This window comes from Ochotona princeps, chromosome 17 (genome assembly GCF_030435755.1).
Source record: "Ochotona princeps isolate mOchPri1 chromosome 17, mOchPri1.hap1, whole genome shotgun sequence".
Lineage (NCBI taxonomy): Eukaryota > Metazoa > Chordata > Mammalia > Lagomorpha > Ochotonidae > Ochotona > Ochotona princeps.
In genome coordinates, this window is record NC_080848.1 from 46,818,660 (window position 1) to 46,840,590 (window position 21,931).

Consider the following 21,931-nt stretch of genomic DNA (forward strand, 5'->3'; position numbering starts at 1 on the left):
CTCTGTATCTTAGCTGGGGCTAAGAGTGTTATTCCTCGTTTAGAATTTTGAATAAGCTGATATGCTTTTAATGAACCTGAAAGTGATCTGTTTCACTAAACGTATGCAAATTAATGTGCGAAAAGATAAAGAATAACTTTCTTAACGCTGGGCTCTTCTGCTCGTGGACAATTAAAAGAAAGATATTGAAGTCGAAACATTGGGAGTTGAGTCCTGAGACCTGACAGGACAAGGAAGTGCAGCAGCATGATTTGGTGGGCCAGATCACCCTGTGGAGTGAAAGGCCTGGGTGACGAGCAGCACGCGACATGGTAGCAGGGACAAACCCGGGCATTTATTTCTCATGCTCTGAAACGGTAAATAACATTATTTTTAGAGACACACCCCATGCTTTCCTTGTGTAATACCAATAAGGATCTGTGAAAAACATATGTAAACGTATAATTAAACATATAATTAAACATATAATTAAATACATTGGCCATTTGTACTATAGTGATTTCCAGAACAGAAGGCCTAAGATTCAAATGCGTTCACTTTGTATCACACGCTAGTTCTTTCCGTGTCACCTCTTACAGTGAGTAGCATGGCCCATCACATGCACACGCTGCTGGAACTGGCTTCTGATTCCACTTGTACACATCTGCATCGTGCCCTAACACCCGTGTGTGCCTCTGTTGCCCTCTGTGTTGTTCTGAGAGCTCTGACGGTCGTGGCTGCTCAGTGTTCCTTGGCTGCTGTCGAGAGGGCAAGTGCGGAGGTTGGAGGATGGAGGTTGGAGGTGCATATTCTTGGGTCGTGGAGAAATCTTTTCTGGCATTCTTGCTGTAGATGCTCTGATCCAAATCCCTGGCATTGGTTGAGCAGGGAGCAGTTCTCTTGGAGGACCCAGAAGCAGTTCTGAATGACCATGGGGGGGCTTTAGACATTTTATTTGGTCCTCTATGTTGAAACTGGAGTTTTCAGGTCCCACTTCTCCAGCAAGCATGCTCCATTCACTTACATACCACGTGTATTTTCATAGTTTAAATTTACATTTGTGACATTAAATAGAGTTCTGAAGAGCTACATCTGACTCCTGCTCTCCAGCCCCGTCTTTGCAGATTTGATTTCAAAATTAAGCTTCCCTTAGGCCATGAGGATTTGTAGGCTGTATTAATAAGAGAAAGTATTTTTAAACTTCATTTTTGGCCTTGACTGTCAGACACTAGAGGGAAGCATGAGCTTTTCTGTGCATTTCACAAGAGCTGATGTTACTCATCCTGGACTCTGCATTTCCCCAACATAGTTCTTCATTGAAGAAATTCTGGCGAAAGTTGTGTCAAGACATTTGGAAGTCCTTGGCATTTTTTTTTTTTTTTGCTGCCTGAAAGTTTTTGATTTCCAAAGAATCGGAGCAGTAAGAATGAAAACATGGTGGCTAATTCTGCAAATTAACCTTTCCCAGTGGGACATTCTTGTGTTTGTAAACTACGAATCCTGTTGCCTTAAGTAACTCCTTTACCAGCCTTGCCTCCCATTTCTATCTTCACAGCTCCTTGGTCTCTGTCAGCTAGCAGAGCACTTGGTGGAAGAAAGCCCAGCCCTTGCCATGATTGGAAACTACAGCCATTTCTGTGTGAGAGGGGGAGTGTGTACAGGAGAACTTACCTCTTTACAAAGAGCCCAGTTAATCTCCTTAGACCATTCACTGTTGCCCACACAGTGATTGCAACCAAGTCTCTTGACCGTTTTTCTACATTTTGGAACCAACTCACTGCATGATTAAAGATGATCCTTCCCTCTTTTTGTTTTTTTCCTCAGAAGATTCAGCCGTCTTTTATTTGGAAAACAAAATGGAGTTACTCTGAAAAATCAGTATGGCTGTTGTGAAGAAAATGTCTTAGGTGCAGCTAGAGTGTTGGGAGAGATTAGCAGCTTAGCACATTCCAAGTGTGGTGAACGCAACCCATGCTGGGGTTTCTTCTTGTTGGCATTTATTTTGATGCTTCCTTTTGGATAGGATGTCTAATGACCTTGGAATTCACACTACTCAATGCAAAATAAGAAGCTGTCTGCATGCTGCCTTACTCTTGAAGAAGTTAGAAGGTTCTGCTTCCTGCTAAAAAGTCTCACTTGAGCTTTTTCAAACTGGGGTCTGACTTCGTTGCCTCATCTGAGACAAGCGGCTACTGAGCTCTGGTTTAACTTCCAAAATATTTGTTGGGCTAAACCCAGATAGATGTTTGGTTGGTGATAAAGGATGAACTTTACATCAGCTATGCATGTATGGTGACAGCGCTAATTGTAGTCACTGAGAACTCATGAACAGCAGCTACAACAAAAGCCTCATGAAAAAACCTGCCCTGGAAGCTGTAAAGACTGTCATTGCAGACATGTACAAAACTCAAACTTGAACCTTTGGGACATTCAACTTTTGGATATCCATATGCTTATGAAAATCTTTTCCCAATTCAGCAGCCTCCACTGGGCAAAAACCTGCACTGCTTGTCTGAGGAGCTAGCTCACAGCATTGAGTTGTTAGCTGCACAATCCAAAGGAGAGAGCAGAACAAAAGTTATTATCCAATAAAAGGATAATCAGGAAGAGGAATGCTCTGCCAACTCAGGAAGATGTTTTAGACTGTCAAACTGGAGAGTCCCAGTCACCAGAAAAATTTTAACCTGACACGAGGAGGGGAAAAAAACTATCCTAGCTGTTTTCTCCGTAAAAATAATGTAGACACTTGTACAGTTGTTAGTAGAGTTGAAAATAATATTCCGAGAAGTCAAAATGATTTAAAATCTGCTTGTCAGGAATTTTCAAAAATAAAAAGTAAGAAAAATGCAACCTCAACTTGAAAAGGCATAGCTGTCTTTGCACCTCATATTTTAATCTGTCTTTACTCCAGGTACTGTTGGATATTTTTTATAAATGTTTATGAAGTACTAAATAAATATGCTGTTATTTAGAAGAGTCTATTGCTTGATTTAAAAAAAAACTTACATTTTTCATTTTATTTGAAATGCACAAAGAGAAACAGACAGATGGAGACAGATCTTCCAGTTGCTAGTTCACCCCCTAAATTCCCACAGGAGCCAGGGCTGGGCCAAGTTCTGAGCTCAGAACTCAGCCCTGGTCCTCCAGAGGAGTGGCAGGAACCAAATACTTGAACCATCATCTGTTGCCTCCCGGGGTACACATTATCAGGAAGTGAAGGAGTGAGGGCTGAAATCAGACAGTGTGGTGAAAAATGTAGGCATCTCAGGAGTTTTTCATCACAGCTACATTTCTGCAGGATCTTTGTGTCATTTGGTTCTAAATTTTTTTTTTTTTGGCATCGGTGTAATAACTGAAAAAAAATTTTTTAATGTCACTCACCCCGCATGATTTTTCTTTGAAAGCCAAAATGCAGAGAGAGAGAAAAAAAGACAAGGAGATTGTCTGCTGACTCACTCCTGAATTACCCAGAATACCCCAAAGATTGTGCCAAGCCAGCACTGGGAGCTGGAAGTTCCATTTCTGCTTCCTCCCATGGTCCGCATCAACAGGAAGCTGGAACTAGGAGCCAGCACTCCAGCACGGAATGCGGGCATCCCAAAGGGTATCCTGACTCCTGTGCCAAACACCCATGCCCTGGTACAGGCTGGACTTTAAATACAATTGTGGGTTTTATGAACTATGAAATACATATATATATGAATAATTTCAGTATTAGAATAAAGAGGACCTGTAGAAAAGTACTTGTTGTGCTTTAGAAATTCACTGTAGCCAAATTAGGGTATCGGACAATGTGCTACAGAGAATTTGAGGTCTAGATGTGTCTGGCTGAAATTTAAAAAAATTGATATTTTATGTGTTGGATCTTTTTCTTACATACAAAATCATGTTGAGATGTATTAAAGTAGATATATATGAAGAAAAGTGTTAATCATCCTCTCCTAGGACCAGCTAATAAGACAGTGTTAATGTTTGTGTTTTACTCTTCCCTTTACTAATATAAATCTATGGTGATATTTTTTATGAAAATGGGATTATGGAGTATGTAATACTCTGCACTTGATAACATGAGCATCTTCCTATATCAATATGTGGGATTTTAAAAATATTTATTTTTTTTGAGAGAGAGAGGGAGAGCATGAGCTGTCCCATGGTTCATTTACCGACACCTGCAGTGGCCACTGCCTAGGGCCAAAGCTGAAAGAGGGGAACTTAGTTCCTGTCTGCCCTGTGAACGGCAGGGTCTCAACCCCTTGGGCCATCACTGCTGCCTCCCATGGGCCTGCATTGGCAGGAAGCTGGAACAGGATCCGAAAGCAGTATCACATCTGGGTACCCCCAATGGGAGGAGACATCCCGACTGGCATCTTAACGGCGAGGCCAAGAGCTTGTCCCCGTAGCTACGTGTGTTCCACAGAATGAACCTGCCCGCGTGTAGTCTACTGTTGTCTTACTGATGAGCTTTAAGGTGACATTTGCTAGTATTTTTCCTCCTCTGTTGATAGTGCTGTAATATACACCTTTAGTCACATTACTTTGTGTAACTGTGCTTTTATTTTTTAGGATGAGTTCCTAAAATAAAGGATTTCTGTATTATAGAAAACGTACATTTAAAATTCTAGTCAATACTGCCAGGTTGCTTGTCTAAGAGTGGAGATAGTTTATCCTTCATGAGAGTGTACACTTTAAGTGTATTACCTTAACAACATGTTAATTTGTATTTCTTTTTTTTTTTTTAATTCATTAATTACATTGTATTATGTGACACAGTTTCATAGGTACTGGGATTCTCCCCACCCCTCCCCAAACCCTCCCACCAGTTAATTTGTATTTCTCTGAGCATCTTTTAAGATGATTTTTTTCATTCTTAAACTGCCACACAGAAGCTGTACACATCAAGGCGGATGTCTGATGCAGTGGTTAAGATGCCGTGTGGGTCGGCCTCATTCCATATCAGAGTACCTGGGTTCAAGTCCTGGCCCCATTCTGCGTTCCAGCCTTCTGCCCATGTGTACTCTGGGAGGTGGTGAGAACGAGTTAAGTAGAGGGACACCTGCTACCTGCATGAGATATCTGGATTGAGTTCCCAGATACAGGGTTTGGCCAGCACGGGGGGAGGGAGGGGAGTAAACTAGCAGATGGAATGTGTCTGTCTTTCAAATAAACAAAATAAATGAATAAATACAGTTTTAAAAAGTTACGCCTCTCGAAGGAGCACCATGTGATGCGTTCTGTAGGCGTATACGTCAGATAATCCATTCAGGCTGTCCAGTGAAAATGGACATGTCCGTCTCAGGCATTTAACAGTTCATCATGGTGAAAAATGCAGTTTCCCCTTTTCTAGGTTTTATTTTTCTTTAGGGGAAATATGTAGTGCATTATCATTATGTAACAATCATCGTAGGGGGTGGGCACTGTGGTACAGCACCTCAAGCCGTGGTTTCTGAAGTGCTTCCTCTCTGGCTTCTTGCTGCTGCATCCTGCGAAATAGCCGTGATGGCTCAGGTGCTCAGGCCTCTGTCAGCCGTAAGGGAGACTGGGATGCAGTTCTGGGTTCTTGGCTTTGGTCTGGTCCAGCCCTGGCTGTTGCAGTCAACTATTGCTGGGTGGGTTGATCTCTTTCCCTCTCTTGTTCTTTATTGCTCTGCATTTCAAGTATGTGACAACAAGTGACTTTTTTTTTTTTTTATGAAGTCCACTCCTGATTGTAGCTGCCCACTGGTGCATGCCCTAGGGTGCAACAAGTGATGTCTCAAGTGGCCAGGTCCATGCTGCCCAGATGAGTCAGTGAATGCTTGACTCTTGACTTTGAGCCCCGCTGTTGTGGGCGTTTGGGGAGTGAGCCTAGCGATGAGGGAGGTCTCTCCATCTGTATCTCTCCCAATCTCTCTGCCTTTAAATAAATAAATCAATAGACAGGTAAATAAGTAAAAAGGCGTCTTATTGTGCACTAAAGCTACTATCTTGACTTAGTACCCACTAACCTTTTCTCATCCCTCTCTTCCCGACTCTTCGCCCAGCCTCTGCTAACTGCTGTTTTCTCTCTCAGCTGTAATGTCAGCTCTTTTAGATTCCACATACGAGTGAGATCTTACAGTACTTGTTTTTCTGTGCTTGCCATGGACTTATTTCAGTTAAACAATGACTTCCAGTGGTGCCCATGTTGTTGGAAATATCAAGATTTTATGCATTTTATGGCTAGATGTTTGTATTTTATCAGAGAGTAGACACTTTCTGTGTTTCCCTTTCTTAGCCGTTGTGAATAGTACTGCTGTAAACATGGGAGAGAGTACAAATGCCTCTTAGGTTGATTGCATTTCCCTTGAAGGTATTACTCAGCAGTAGTGGTATTGCTGAATCACCTGGTAGCTCTATTTTTAGTGGTTTTTTTTTTTCTCTAAAAAGATTTATTTATTTACTAGAAAGGCAGAGATTATAGAGCCAAGGAGTGACAGGTCTTCCATCTGCTGACTCACTCCTCAAATGGTCGCAACAGCAGGAGCTATACTAGTTCAAAGCCTGGAGCCTGGAGCCTGGAGCTTCTTCTGGGTGTCCCAAATTGGTGCAAAGGCCCAGGCATTTGGGTCATCTGCCACTGCTTTCCAGGCACATTTACAGAGAGCTGGTCAGAGATGAAGTAGTCGGAACTCAAACCAGTGCCCATATGGGGTGCCAGCATTGAAGCTGGTGGGTTTTCCTACTATGCCACCATGCCTACCCCTATTTTTAGATTTTGAGAAACCTCCATGCTGTCTTCTACAATGGCTTTGTTGTGATCCCAGCAGTGGTGTGCTGGGATTCTCTTTTCTCCATGTCCTTACCATACGTGTTGTCTTTTGTGTTTTTGACAATGGTTGAGCAACTGGAATGACATGCTACCTCATAGTGGTTTTGATTTGTATTTCCATCATGATCAGTGGTGCTGAGCGTGTATTCGTGTACCTGTTGGGCGTCCCTGTGTCTTCCTTTGAGAAATTTCTGTTTGCTGAGCACCTTTTTTCTTATTACTTTTTCTTACCATTGGCATTTTCCGTTCTAAGAATTGCTAGTTTGAACATTTTTGGCATGTTTCTTTTACTGAACTGAGTTTTCTTCATACCAGTTTATGAGTCATTATGAGTGTATTTTGGGTCTTATGACTTGTGTGCTATGTCATGGGTCTTTTTATTGTTTTTATCATTGAGAATTTCATATTGTTATGTAATATTAGTGATTTTGTTTGCTGTTTCTGGGCTTTTGTTTACTATTTCTCCTCCAATATCTCATTGAGAGAAGAAGCACGTGCAGGCACCCGCGCACACACACATAGCCATTTTAACTGTCTTTATGTAATGTGATGTGAGCCCTCCTGCTTTTTCTTTCAGATGGATAGCCTGTCATGCCAACAGCATATTTATTGCAAAGCTGGTCTTAGCCTACCAAATCCACCTTTACTTTCTTCTTTCCACCTGCTTTCAGGCACGCCTTCCCAAACATGCCCTCATTTCTTATTTTTCTTTCTTTTTTTAAATTTGATTTTTGATGTTTACGTAGTTGATCGGGGAAGGGTTGAGGATCAGGGGATAGTGAGTGGGACCATTGTTTACACATTTTCTTTTTCTTCTTGCTGTGTATGGGGGAGATGGGGGTACAACAGAAGAAGCCATGCCCAGCCTTCCAACAGCCGTATCACCTGGACGGTGGGGCTCTGCCCCCCGATGTCATCCCAGGGTCCCCATTGTGGAGCATTTTCTGAGGGTTCTGTTCATGTGGTTTTCTATACTTCTGAGATGCTGCTGGTATCGTTGCTCCAAGGGTAAGGAAATCTGTCCAAGATCGACTGGCTGTCATGTGCACCTCCGAGGCTCCATTGGCCCGGAAATTTGCGGTAAAGTTTCACTGAGATAGTTGATTGGTTTGTTCTGTCCTCCATCTTCAGCAAACCAGTGGGTGCTGTGACCCAGCCCAGCACTGCCCAACACACATTCAGCCCTCATGTACCACAGGGGGAACTGCAGCCCAGTCAGAGCAACCACCAGTGACCCCCTCTGGACTGGCCCACCAGCTCTGGTTCCTGTGCCTGCCAGCATGTGCAGTGCAGTGGTACAGTCTGCCCCACATCCCGTTGAGATCTCGTATACATCAGTGGGCCTTGAAGCCTAACTTGATCCAACCGACACCACCCTCCAGGCCCACACTCATACCAGCATGTGCCACCGCCTGTCCAGCCAGGCCCGTCCCCAGTCCTGGTTCTGCTGCTCACCAGTCAAAAGTTGCAGCCCCTCAGAGACAAGTCCACAACCTCCCCACTGGACCCATTCCCTACCTGGGATACTGCACTCTTCAGGTGGTTCTCATGCCCGCATTTCTTATGCTTCTGAGTTATTTCTGCCTCAAGACATTTGTGATGGGATTTTTTCGATTGCTGTTATGTTTTTTAAATTTATTTTAAAGGCAGAGTTACATAGAAACAGGGAGAAATCTTACATCTGCTGTTTCACTCCAAATGGCTGGGCTTTGGGCCAGACCACAGCCAGGAGCCTGAAGCTTCTCTGAGGTCTCCCATGTGGGTACACGGGCCCAGGTATTGGGTCATCTGCTGCTGCTTTCCTAAGTGCATTGATAGGATGGGAAGTGGAGCAGCAGAAACTTGAACCAGCACCCATGTGTGCCAGCATTGCCGACCGTGCCTTTGCCCACTGCACCACAAAGCCTGCCCCACAAATATGTTTTTAAAAATGAGCCTTTTTAAAATTACCATCTTTCAGCTGTTTTTTTCATTTTTTTAAGATTTATTTAAAAAATTTATTGGAAAGACAAAATGAGGGGGAGAGACAGATTTTCTACCTGCTGGGGTTCACCCTCCAAATACCACGATAGCTGGGATTGGCCAGCCAGGAGGCAGGAGCTTTTCAGGTCTCCCATGTGGGTGAAAGGGACCTTAAGCACTTGGGCCATCTGCTTGTGCTTTCCCAGACACATTAGCAGGGAGCCAGTTAGGAGTCCGTGCAGCCAGGAATCAACCGGCTCGCCGTTATGAGATGCCAGGGTCACAGGCAACAGCCTGAACCTCCGTGCTACTGCAGCAGCCCCATGTTTTATTCATACTCTGTTGAATTTGAAGGGAGAAGCTGCCAAACATGTGATTCTGTTTTCTATGGTTCTTTGGCAAATGTCTGTTTTCTCAAGTGCGGCTGTGCTTTGCGTTATGAAATATCTTCAGCGGACAGAGAATGTTCTAGCCCATCACCAACCGTTGCTTGGATGGCACCAGGTCAGGGCCTGACCTTTGCCCGAGGTCAGTATCCACACACTGTGTGTGGACTCCCTGCCTTGGCCTGCCGATGCTTAGACTCTTCTCATATCTTAAATAAAGGGTAGACTTCTTAAGTTACATGTAGATTATACACACACATTGGGAAGCACAAACCCAAAGAATACAAAAGGAATTGCTGCCTCAGTAGAAGAAATTATCAATGTCCAGTTTCTTCTCTGGTGAAACCAGAATATAGGAGCCAGTTTCTTGCATTTGCTTGCTTGGTTAGGTCCATCCGGTGACCCTTCCTGAACTTCTGTTCTCTGGCCCTGGGCAACCCCCTCCCAGCCTCCTCAGATTGCGGGTGTTCGCGCTCCCGAACCTCCACGAGAGTGCACTGCGCGCTCCCTTGGTGCATAAGCCATTTCCATTGCTAACACAGTGCTAATATTGTTTGGTTTCTTTTTGTTGGGATTTGAAGATTAAGATGCTTTTGTTCAAGTTGCCATTTTTAAGTATTATATATTTTTGTATTGAAATGTGAAAATAAGATTTAGACTGCCTGACCCCTAAGAGACAAATATGCCATAATTTCTGTAAGTGACGAATTTCTTTATTTTGAAGTTTTGTGCAAATCGTTAGGGAGTACTTTAAGGAATTACTCTTTTTTTTTTTTTTTAAAGATTTTATTATTATTGGAAAGCCGGATATACAGAGAGGAGGAGAGACAGAGAGGAAGATCTTCCATCCGATGTTTCACTCCCCAAGTGAGCCGCAAAGGGCCGGTGCGCGCCGATCCGAAGCCGGGAACCTGGAACCTCTTCCGGGTCTCCCACGCGGGTGCAGGGTCCCAAAGCTTTGGGCCGTCCTCGACTGCTTTCCCAGGCCACAAGCAGGGAGCTGGATGGGAATTGGAGCAGCCGGGATTAGAACCGGCGCCCATATGGGATCCTGGGGCTTTCAAGGCGAGGACTTTAGCCGCTAGGCCACGCCGCCGTGCCCAGGAATTTCTCTTAGAAAGGTCACAGAATGAGCAAAGGCACAGAAGCGTGACATAAAAGACACAGGTGGGTAGGTCACAGTAGTCCCAAACTGGACTGGCAAGAGGGGATGGGGAGTCAGCCTGGAGCTGGCTTCTGCTGACGGGTTCAGGAAGGAGGGCTGGCAGGTGTGTACATGTGGTCCTCTGTACAATTCTTAATCTGCTGGCAGTGAGGGTCGCAGTGGGATAAAATGACCTGGTCCAGATGGTGTTTATGGTTGAATACTTTAAAAAAATCACGTACAAGAACTCCCCTGTGTTTGGCTCAACATAGATAACAAAATGGTGTCTCCATGAAGTCTATGCTGTACAAAATCAACACTTGTGGAAACCCATTCCATCTCTGGATTACACAGAGCAAATAAAAATGCTCAATGAACAATCATGACGGATACGCACCTTTAAGTTAACATATCAGACACATAGAGGTCCTAGATGATCAGCACTCGGTGAGCTGGTGACACACAGCTTCCTGTGGACGTGGGCGCCACCTGCTCTGTGTTCCGGCCTCAGCCGTCCATCACTCTCTCAGGTACGGGTAGTCTTTTCTAAGAGCAGATTATGGCATGAAATACATGTTGGCAGGGATTTTCATAGTAAGTTTTAATAACAAATAACATTAGCCTATTTATTGTTTTCAGGACACTCAAGCATTATAGAAAAATTGAGAAAGGGGTTACCAAAGCTAGGTGTGCACCTGAGAGTCACTACTTCAAACCTTGTGAGGGTGTTTTTAAAAATTATCATTATATAAAGAGAACCCTGTGAGCTTTGTTAACATTTTCTTATAATGTAAGGAATAATATTGTGAGATTTTTGTGGGAAGTTTAATTCATGAATGTTACTATGCTTGGCATATAGAAGGATGCTTCAGAAAGCTCATAAATAATTGGAGATAAAGATGCTTGTTTTGACCCTTGATAAGTTTTGAAACTTATACATAGTTCTTAATTTGCATTTTCATAAACTTTTTGAAGAGTCTTCATATGCATGGATTTCATAATTCTTTGGATTCAATATAAATTTATCTTTCATGCCTGTTTTCCCCAGATTTTTCAAATTACCTTGTACAGTGGAGTTATTTTCTATACATGTTATTTTCCTGAATTTATTAATAATTTTTATGGTTTTATAGGCTGGGAGCTGATAGGAAAATTGCTGCTGCTGCTTCTTTTTTTTTTTTTCTTTTAAAGTATGACCTGTAAACATAAAACAGTTACTTTTTCTGAGAACCCACAAAGGAAAGAACGGACTGTTCAGTCCCCACCGGGAAAGCTAGTGTGTTGCATTTATTGAAATACGGCTTGTTTGCACACACTTAAACTTGCAAAACCCTGGAAACTGTACTTTGGGATGCCTAAAAAATTTGCAAGGCTTTATTTAACTACATGCGTGAATTTTTTTTTTAAGAGGTTGACTTTAGGGTCTACCATAGGGCTTTAGAGGCAATTATTTAGTGTTGAAATAGTAACCAATGTGGTTCCTTGCGATTTTTCCTGTATGTGATGACTCCATTTTTCTCTTACTGATTTTTCTTTATTGATGCGTATGTGTGATCTTAAAGATTTCTTAATGTCCTTTATTTTTCCATGGCATGGGGAGTGGGATTTTCTGATTAAGAATTCTAAACATGTTGTAATAAAATCCATAGCCTTCTAGGTAACTGTTTTCTATGGTTACTAAAGTCAAACTTTGTTGATCCCTCTTAAGTACCCTTTTTGCACACATACACATGCAAATAGCTATTATGTAGTTTGGTGGAGATTTCTCTAATCCACTTAAATAACTAGCAGTTTTCTCATGCTTTTTTTTTTTTTTTTTAATTGTTCCAGACAAGCAGAATGGTTGAAATACTGTGTTTAGATATCTGAAGGACAGGGTCCTGGAAATTGCTTCGTGATGCCTTGATTTCTTCTTAGGAAGTCTGAATGAGGCTTCATTTCATCATTTCAAGTTTGGAATCGCAGAGATAGATCCCTCAGCAGAATATAGGATTCTCCCTTTCTTTATAATCAAATTGTTAAGAAATGAGGTGAAAATGAAATTTTCAGCATTATCTTCCTTGAAGACTTTTTGGTACCAAGTTATCTGAATGGATTGGCGTACAAGAGGCCCATTTGGTTGGTTGAAGACCTTCCTGAGAACGGCTTGGGCAGAAATAGGAAATTATTTTCCTGCTGAGGCCTAACCTGACTCATTCTTTTTTTTTTTTTTTCTTTTAAAGATTTATTTATTTTTATTGGAAAGGCAGAAATAGAGAGGAGGAGAGACAGAGACAGACAGGAAGATCTTCCATCCGATGGTTCACTCCCCAAGTGACCGCAATGACTGGGGCTGAGCCGATCTGAAGCCAGGAGCTTCTTCCAGGTCTCCCGTGTGTGTGCAGGGTTCCAAGGCTTTGGGCCGTCCTCGAATGCTTTCCCAGGCCACAGGCAGCTGGATGGGAATCAGGGCTGCCGGGATTAGAACCAGTGCCCATATGGGATCCCGGCACATTCAAGGCAAGGACTTTAACAGCTACGCTAATGCGCTGGGCCCCTGACTCATTCTTAATCTACATATTCACCACCTGAATTTTATTGGGAAAATATAGACACAAAATATGAAATTATGAAATAAATACAACAGGGAAAATAGGAAAGCCAGGTCCTTTCAGTGGGTCTTTAAAACAATTTATTTAAAAGCAGACCTCCCTACAAGAATTTCTAAATTCTTTGTTTAATCAATTGCATCCAAAGTTTTCAGTTTATGGATTTACGAAGGAGCTGTCTAGTCAGTCATGTAAGGCAGGGTGGCTTAACTGTTTTAAGTTATTTCACTTACATTTATTCTGTTTAGGTTGAATACAGAGCAAAAGAAGAAAGCTTTGAAAACTAAAGGCAGGGCCTGGCGGCACGGCCTAGCAGCTTAAGTCCTCGCCTTGAACGCGCCGGGATCCCATATGGGCGCCGGTTCTAATCCCGGCAGCTCCACTTCCCATCCAGCTCCCTGCTTGTGGCCTGGGAAAGCAGTCGAGGACGGCCCAATGCATTGGGACCCTGCACCCGCGTGGGAGACCCGGAGGAGGTTCCAGGTTCCCGGCTTCAGATTGGCACAGCACCGGCCGTTGCGGCTCACTTGGGGAGTGAATCATTGGATGGAAGATCTTCCTCTCTGTCTCTCCTCCTCCCTGTATATCTGGCTGTAATAAAATGAATAAATCTTAAAAAAAAAAAAAAGAAAAAGAAAACTAAAGGCAAATAAATGTAACTGCATTAGCTATATTTATTTCAAAAAGGTCAGTAAAGAAATACTTTAAACTTCCATTGACCTTATTAAAATATACTACCAGGAACACCCTATTTGAGCCATTTTCATGCATTAGTCATCCTGCTAAACAACTGTGGCATTATGATACAATAGCAAGAGCAGCGATTTAGCAATCATAAGATTGAGAGAGTTCTTGTCTTGGTCCACTCACAGGGAGATTAAATGACATGCAAAGGCCCCTGGATGAGGAAGCCATGCATAAGAGAATAGAAACAAATGAGCTATCTTCAAAAATGTCCTCCTCCAAGTCTGTGCTTGGATTTAAAAACCACATGAATAACATTCCAGGAAAAGTAAGGGAAAGCCCCAAGCTCCACCTCCCTCAGAATTGCAAAATAAGTTTTGGAGTTCCAGGATCCTATTACATAGAATGGATAGACAGCATCATTTAAGTGACTTAGAGAGGTGTTGGGTGTGGGGAGCAGGGTGCTAAAGCCGCTCCTGGGATTGGTAGGGGCTGTTGCAAGATGGCGGCTGGCCCAGGGCCAGGAGGCGGAGTTGGTCTCGCCTGCAGGTAAACAGAAAGTCACAGCAATAGGGTAATGCCCTCGCTGCGATTATGTCATTGCCACTGGCCTATCACGTAGAGCCAAGTGGACCACGGGGAGAAGTGATTGGTGGAGAACGATATAAAAGTAGCCGGTAAAAGCTAGGAATGGATGGACAACTGAAGACAAATGTCCGAAGACGGGCGAAGATGACGGTAACAAAAGATGGAGAGACTACGACGGAGAAAGGGAGAAAGACGGGCAGGAAGAAGGGTGGCGGAGGAGGGCTGGGGAAGCAGGGAGGAAAGCTAAGGCCAATGGGGAAAGGGGCAGCGGAAAGGGTTTAAACGCAGCCGCTTTTGGCAGTGAAGAGTCCGGTTGCGGTTCTGACTTTTCCCAGACCCTCAGAGTATGCCTCGTCATTTTGGTGTTGCTGCTGGACGGCAGCAGTTGGGAGCGCTGAAGAAGCAGTCGCTAGGCTGAACTTCTAGGAATAGTTGCAGAATGTCAGTGTGAAGCTGGACCACCTACCCCTGTGAAGGAGGCCGTGGAATGCATTGTGTGTCTTGTGCAGTCTGCATCCACATAGGGACATCCGGTGTCCTGTCTCCACCCCGTACCTCTCCCAGACTCAGGCCCCCACACAGGTGTTGCCCACGTCTTTGAGGACAAGAATCCCACTCGAAATCCCAGCTACGGGGGACTCAAGAGACACCATCTTTCCAAACTCTGTACACTGCAGGGTTGGGAACACTTGATGACAGTCCAGTCCTTTGAATCTGTCATTCACAGGAAGCTAAATACTTGTGTTTTTGTTTTAGATTTATTTATTTTTATTGGGAAGACAGATTTACAGAGAGAAGGAGAGAGAGAGAGGAAGATCTTCCATTCACTGGTTCACTCCCAAATGGCCGCAATGGCTGGAGTTGAGCTAATCCAGAGCCAAGAGCTAGGACTTCTGGATCTCCCACACGGGTGCAGGGTCCCAAGGCTTTGGGACCATCCTTTATTGCTTTCCCAGGCTACAGCCAGTGAGCTGAATGGAAAGTGGAGCAGCTAGGACACAATCTGGTGCTCCTATGACATGCCAGGATTAGCAGGCAGAGGATTAGTCAATTGAACCATTGTGCTGGCTGTTTGCTACAGTTCTCAGAGTAAGCGCACATGTTTTATTTATAGCTAACACCAAGTCATTTTCAGTATACGTATATTATTTCTGACCATTTTCCCAAGCAGCTATCTTAAAAATCATGAGCACAATCTACATCATTTTCTCAAGATGCCAAGCTGATGTAACAAGCAGAATTCTAGATGTAGAATTTTCCTCCAGTTCCATTCATTTCCTGCATGTCAGGTGCTTCCCCCTATTTTCTTGTTTTCCGCATGGGGCCGCCGTCCACCCTCTCAGTCTTCTATGTTCTTTACCATGCAGACCTGTGAATGAACAGCCAGAGTCCTCGGAGGCAGACGTGGCAGGCCAGTGGCACAATGGCTACGTCAGCAGGACATCCCCAGCACCTTCCGAATCCGCCACCACTGTCAAGTCGCTGATCAAGTCGTTTGACTTGGGACGCTCAGGTATCTAAGCACATCTAGCCATAAGCAAAGCTGAAACCTTGACCTGAGAGGTCAGGACTGTCTACTCCACTGTGGCCCCAGATTGAAATGACCTCAAAGGCTCCTGGGAAGTCATGCCCTGTGCAGTGCTGTGTCCAAGTGCCCAAGGCTTCAGTGAGGCATGAAAGAAAATAAATTTGACCTACTCCATCTCTCTACCTCATCCCTAGCTCCAGGTCTTGCCTTGTCACCTTCCATTTCTGCCTGTCATAGCTGTTCAGGTCACTGCTGTTTGACTTCTTCAGCCTTCTAAAAATTAGGCACCTCTCTCTTCTTTGTTTCTCTCGCTCCAAGATTTGATTTTATTTGAAAGGAGGAGTAACAAGGAGAGAGAGTGAAAGAAATCTTCCATCTGTTGGTTCACAGTCTAGGTGGTTCTCAGCCAGAGCTGGGCCAGACAGAAGCCTGGGGCGCTATCCAGTTCTCCCATGTGGGTGAAGGACTGCTTTCCTGGTACAATAACAGGGAACTGGATGGGAAGCAGAGTGGCTGGGTTTTGAGCCAGCGCTGGAATACCAAATGTTGGCATTGCAGGTTGAGGTTTAATCATTGTGCCACAATCCCAGCCCCCATTTAGCTTTCTTCCTGGGATTCTCATGTCTTCCAGGCATTCTCACCTGACACTATGCTGTTAAGACTCTTTTTGACTCCCTCTTATGTGTGAATATTTGTACTGATCTGTCACTCCTGACCTTGGTGCTTTCCCAGCCTTTCCTGGAACAGTCTGGCTGACTCACAGTTTCCCATTAATCCCACTTATCTGTATATAAGAGAAAGGTGCATTAAGTATTGTAAAGAGAAGAAACGAAATGTGCATTTTCCGCAATAACAATAGTTCCTTGACTGTATATGCCCATTGTATTTGAAGACTGGAGTCAGATAACCCCAGGATGTACCTGGTTATTTCTGCTAAAATAGTTGGCAGTGAAATCGGATGAAGATTAGACCACACATACGGAAAGATGTGACATCCGAGTGAGTCAGTCTGTGGGGTTAGGAAAAGAATTAGCAGTAATTATTTTAGTAAGAGCTTTGCTACTCCTTCCTGCCATACATACCTCATTATACACATTTTCTCTTGGTATTCTGTGTCTGAGATCTACTCCTACACAGCTATTCCCCTCTCCCCTCATCACCCTAATTCAACTGTAGACCACTGGGGAAAAGATAGAGAGTAGATGTTAAGATGTTAAATTAAACATCACAGGATGCTTTTTAAATCAGGAACTATTAGCTGCTGTTTTGAAGTAGAACAACTGTCCCAATGTCTTTTCTTGACAGGTGGAGGTGGGCAGAATATTTCTGTACATAAGACCCCCAGAAGTCCCCTAAGTGGAATACCGGTGCGGACTACTCCAGCAGCTGCTGTGTCTCCAATACAGGTATTTGAGGAAAAAGTCCCAGAAATAGTCACTGTTTGTAGTTTATTATGTATCCTTCCAGATGTGTGTAGCAAGAATGTTTTATAACTTGGATTATACTACAATTATTCCAACGACTAATATTTTCACTTTATCATTGAGATGTAAGTCCATAATGGCAAAGATTTTTGTTTTTGTATATTTTGTTTGCTTTTGTATCTTGTCTAGAACACTACTTGTTGGCATATTTAGATTCTTTTAGGTTTAAGTTAATGCAATATAGGAAAAGTCCCTGCAGAAATTTTTGACCACCTATGAGGCTGTTTCTGAGTATATCATAATTTATTTGCAAGTATCAGGAATCATTCTAGCTAGTTAAACAGACAGGAATTAAATACAGAGGATTTGATACTGGAAGGACTGGCGGAAAAGGCTGTAGTCTGTACTTAGCTTATAGGAAATGTTCCCAGAATACCTGAGTTGGTCATTAAGAAGCTAGCACTGTGGCATAGTGGGAGCAACTTTCATTGTTGATTCCTGCATCCCATAGGACTCTGATTTGTGTCCCAGCTATTCCACTTCCAATCTAGCTCATTGCTAATATGCTGGGGAAAGCAGTGGAAGATGATTCAAATACTGCTTCAGCCTGGATTAACTGTGACCGTTATAGCCATCTGGGGAGTAAACCAGTGGATGGCTGATTCTCTCTCTCTTTCCCTTTCCCTGACCCTGTCTCTCTGTATAACTCTTTCAAATGCATAAATTTAATCCTAAAAAAGGAGAAAAGAGTTGGCCCATTAAAAGAAATTCTGTTTCTTTCAGAAGTAGAGACTAGAGTCCAGCATGATAGCCTAGGATCCATATGGTATCCCATATGGGCACTGGTTCGTGTCCCAGCTGCTCCACTTCCTAAGTTCCCTGCTTGTGCCCTGGGAAATCAGTAGCAGAGAGCCCAAAGCCTTGGGACCCTGCCATGTGCATGGAGGACCTGGAAGAAGCTCTTGGCTTCAAATCCACTCAGCCCTGGCCATTGTGGCCACTTTGGGAGTGAACCAATAGATGGAAGATCTTTCTCTCAGTCTCTCCTTCTCTCTGTAAAATCTGACTCTACAGGGCCCAGCATGGTAGCCTAGCAGCCAGAGTGCACGCCTTGCACACACTGGTATCCCATATTGATGCTGGTTCTAATCCCAGGAGCCCTGCTTCTCATCCAGGTCCCTGTTGTGGCCCAGAAAAGCAGGTGAGGATGGGTTGCTGGCTTTAGGATTTAGCATCACAGGCTCCAACCCAGCCCACTGTAATTTGATCCCTGCCCCGTGTGTTAATAAATTTTAAAATGTTAATTAAATGGTTACAAACTCTTTAAAAAAATGTAAATGATCAGGTCCAATGCGATGATTCAGTGGCTAAATTCTCACCTCGCATGCGCCAGGATCCCATTTGGGCACCGGTTTGTGTTCTGCCTGCTCTGCTTCCTACCCAGCTTGTAGCCTTGTAGCCTGGGAAAGCAGTCGAGGATGGCCCAAAGCCTTGGGACCCTGCACCTGCTCCTGGCTCCTGCCTTCAGGAAAAAATGTTGATGTTTTATAAATTCATGCAAAAACTAGAAAAACACTCGAAAAAAGTGAGCCTTCATTTTAAGGGCCTAGCATAGCTTTGACATCTGATTCTAGCAAGGACATTAAACAAAAGAGTGAATCAATTCAATCTCCTCTCTGTCTCTCTACCTTTCAAATAAATAATTGAGGAAAAAATAAAGGTCAGGGTCTCTCATGAACTTCTCTTCAGAAATCCTGAACCAAATATTGGCGAAACAGGGATGGACATTTGGCTTAACCATCAAGATGCTATTTAGAGAGTATCTATTCATATTGCAACCTGCATCCAACTTGAGCATTCTTGCTAAAGCACCCTCTGGGTGACAGGAGATGGTGGCCCAAGTGCTTGGATCTCTACTTACCCACATGGGAGACCCAGATGGAGTTCCAGGCTCCTGGTTTCAAACCACCCCAATCCCCAGACATTTGGTGAGTGAAGCAGTGGATGAGAGATCTCTATTTGTCTCTTTCTCTCTGCCTTTCAAATAGAATTTTTTTAAAAATAGTAAGAAGAAAAAAACTGTTTTTGCACAGATCCTTGACTGTATGTTAACTATTCCAGGAAGAATTTTCATAAGGCTAATTAATACTTAACTTTGGGGCCCGGCATGGTGGCCTAGTGGCTAGAGTCCTCACACTGAATGCACCAGGATCTCATATGGGCGCCGGTTCTAATCCCGGCAGCTCCACTTCCCATCCAGCTCCCTGCTTGTGGCCTGGGAAAGCAGTCGAGGACAGCCCAAAGCCTTGGGACCCTGCACCCATGTGGTAGACCTGGAGTGGGTTCCTGTCTCCTGGCTTCGGATCGGCGCAGCACTGGCCGTTGCAGTCACTTGAGGAGTGAATCATTGGATGGAATATCTTCCTCTCCGTCTCTCCTCCTCTGTATATCTGACTTTGCAATAAAAATAAATAAATCTTTAAAAACTATATATATATATATATAAACACTTAACTTTGAACAGAAAAATGGGTGATGAGAGTGAGATAGTTTCTTAAAAAAGAAGAAAAAAGTTTATTTGAAATTCGGAGTTCTAGAGAGAGGTAGAAAGAAACAGAGAAAAAGAGATGTTTCATGCACTCATTCATTCCCCAAATGGCCACAACAACCAGGGTTAGACCAGGCCAAGGCCAGAAGTTTTTTTTAGGTCTCCCATATGGGTGCAGGGGGCCAGCTACTTGGGCCATCTCCTGCTGCTTTCCCACATGCATTAGCGGGGAGCTGGATTGGAAGCAGAGCAGCCAGCACACAAACTGGCACCCATATATGGTGTTGCTGTTGCAGATGGCAGTTCGACACACTGTGCCACAGCACCAGCCCTGAGGCTTTGTCACCATTTCTCCTTTTTGTCCCCTTTCAGGTTTATCCTATTTCATTTGCAACTTATTCAAGTAAATAAGTTATTTTAAAAGCTCACGCTGTGTGATGATCCCAGTGTGCTTAAAAACGACTATGTATGTGTGTACATCACCCTTCCCCTGTCGGATGCATTTATGCTGTTGTTGAGATTCCACGCTCACTGTGCTGGTGTGTCTCTTGGCTCTTGCAGAGGCATTCAGCTTACGGCAGCCTACGTCCAGGCAGCAAAGGAGTTACTCAACGCCTGGATCTTCCAGACCTTCCCCTGTCAGGTAAATTACCTAGGACATAAAACACTTTTCTGGGGTTGGGAAGTCGATTTTTCTTTTCCTTGCAGCAAATTTAAACTTACAAAAATAATCATTGGCATTTATTCTAATCCATCTCAATCTCTAAATGTACATTTTATGTAGGTTAGATCCAGCAGTGCAGCCAGTGGGAGAACAAAGTTATCTCCTACAGGCTGCATTCACTGGTGTGTGTATGGATGAGGGAAGAGACGTCAGACTATCATTTATTTTTACCTAAATATTTAACATGTTTTCTGATCTCCTCTAAGAGAAACAGCTATTTTAAGAAAAAAAAAAATGAGACTTAATTTTGATGTTGTCTGTTGCTCCCATGATTTCTAAACAATGCCGCAAGAGGCAATAAGTTGGATGAAGACACTAGATCATGCGGCCAGGTCTTAGATCAGAGCACCTGGTTGTGATTCCTGGTTCGGGCTCCTGATCCCAGATTCCTACCCTGGGAGGCAGTAGGTGATGGCTCAGGTAGTTGGGTTCCTGTTACCCATGTGGCAGACCTAGATAGAGTTTCCGGTTCCTGGTTTTAACCTGGCCTGAGTCAACGTTGGCATTCAGGGAGTAAACCGGTAGATGCGAGCTCTGTCTGTTTCTCTCTGCCTCTCAAATGTATTTAAACATTTTTTGTAACGATTTAAGAAGTATGTTCTTTTTTTAAAATTTTTTATTCTTTTTTATTATCATTTTATGATACAGTTCCATAAATCGTGGGATTTCTCTTATCCCCTCCCAATTCCCTTTCCCCTCACCGAGTTCCCCTACATTATTACTGTAGTATAGCTCTTCATACACAGTCATATGTCCATCATTGCGGGCATGGACAATAGCAGAGAGTCCATTATCCTATTGTCAAGATACAGTAAACAGTTTCATTGGGAGTCCATCTTTGGTCTGGAAGTAGAGAGACATACTGCATTGTATCCTCACATCTGGATATGATAGTCTCCATTACGCAGTCAGTATATATCTCCTTAAATGAAAAAGCACAATACAAAATCAGCAACAGGAAGAAAAATAGAAATTTACAACGCCATGAAGTTAATATACATGCTGCTAGATATGATAGTCTCCATTACACAGTTACTATACATCCCGTTAAATGAAAAGCCGCAAAACATAATCAACAATGGGAAGGAAAAAAAAATATGTGCTTTTAAAAAAAAATTTTTTTTGGTCTTTGAATGTAACCCTGTTCTGTTATTACACCATATATATATTTTTAAACTGAATATTTATAATGAAGTGGGGATTGTAGTCAGCAGCCGTCACATGTCCCATTTTTATTGTGCTGCACCACTTCTGTCAGTGGCTGGTGGGAGTAGCTGTTAGTGGGGCTACAGGACTGGACCTGGTCGCAGCACTGCCATTTACCCTCTTGCTCCACCCTTCTGTGCTTCAGTTTCCTCATCTCTAAAGTGGCAGTAATATTGTGTGCTCCATAGGACCGTGGCTGGGATCAAGTTAGCACCCTTAAAGGCCTCAGAGTTGTTGCAGCGGGTTAAGCTGCCACCTGCAACACCAGCATCCCTTTTCAGGGCACCAATTCAAAGTCCTGGCTGCTCTGCTTCTGATCCAGCTCCCTGCCAATGTGCCTAGAAAGGCGGTGGAAGATGACCTAAGTACCTGGTCCCCTGTAC

At 43.5% G+C, this 21,931-nt stretch overlaps 1 protein-coding gene across 8 annotated transcripts in view; it reads left to right on the plus strand.

The window, feature by feature from the left end:
* SPECC1 (sperm antigen with calponin homology and coiled-coil domains 1) overlaps positions 1-21,931 on the plus strand; it is a 299,800-nt gene that overhangs the window by 210,463 nt on the left and 67,406 nt on the right. For 7 of the 8 annotated variants that reach the window (XM_058676531.1, XM_058676529.1, XM_058676530.1 and 4 more), the window contains 3 exons: positions 15,486-15,631; positions 16,952-17,052; positions 20,180-20,261. In XM_058676531.1, coding sequence (XP_058532514.1) covers positions 15,486-15,631; positions 16,952-17,052; positions 20,180-20,261 — 329 coding nt within the window. Of the gene's footprint in view, positions 1-1,534; positions 2,954-15,485; positions 15,632-16,951; positions 17,053-20,179; positions 20,262-21,931 lie in introns of those variants that run through there. The other variant, XM_058676536.1, reaches the window with a different exon arrangement.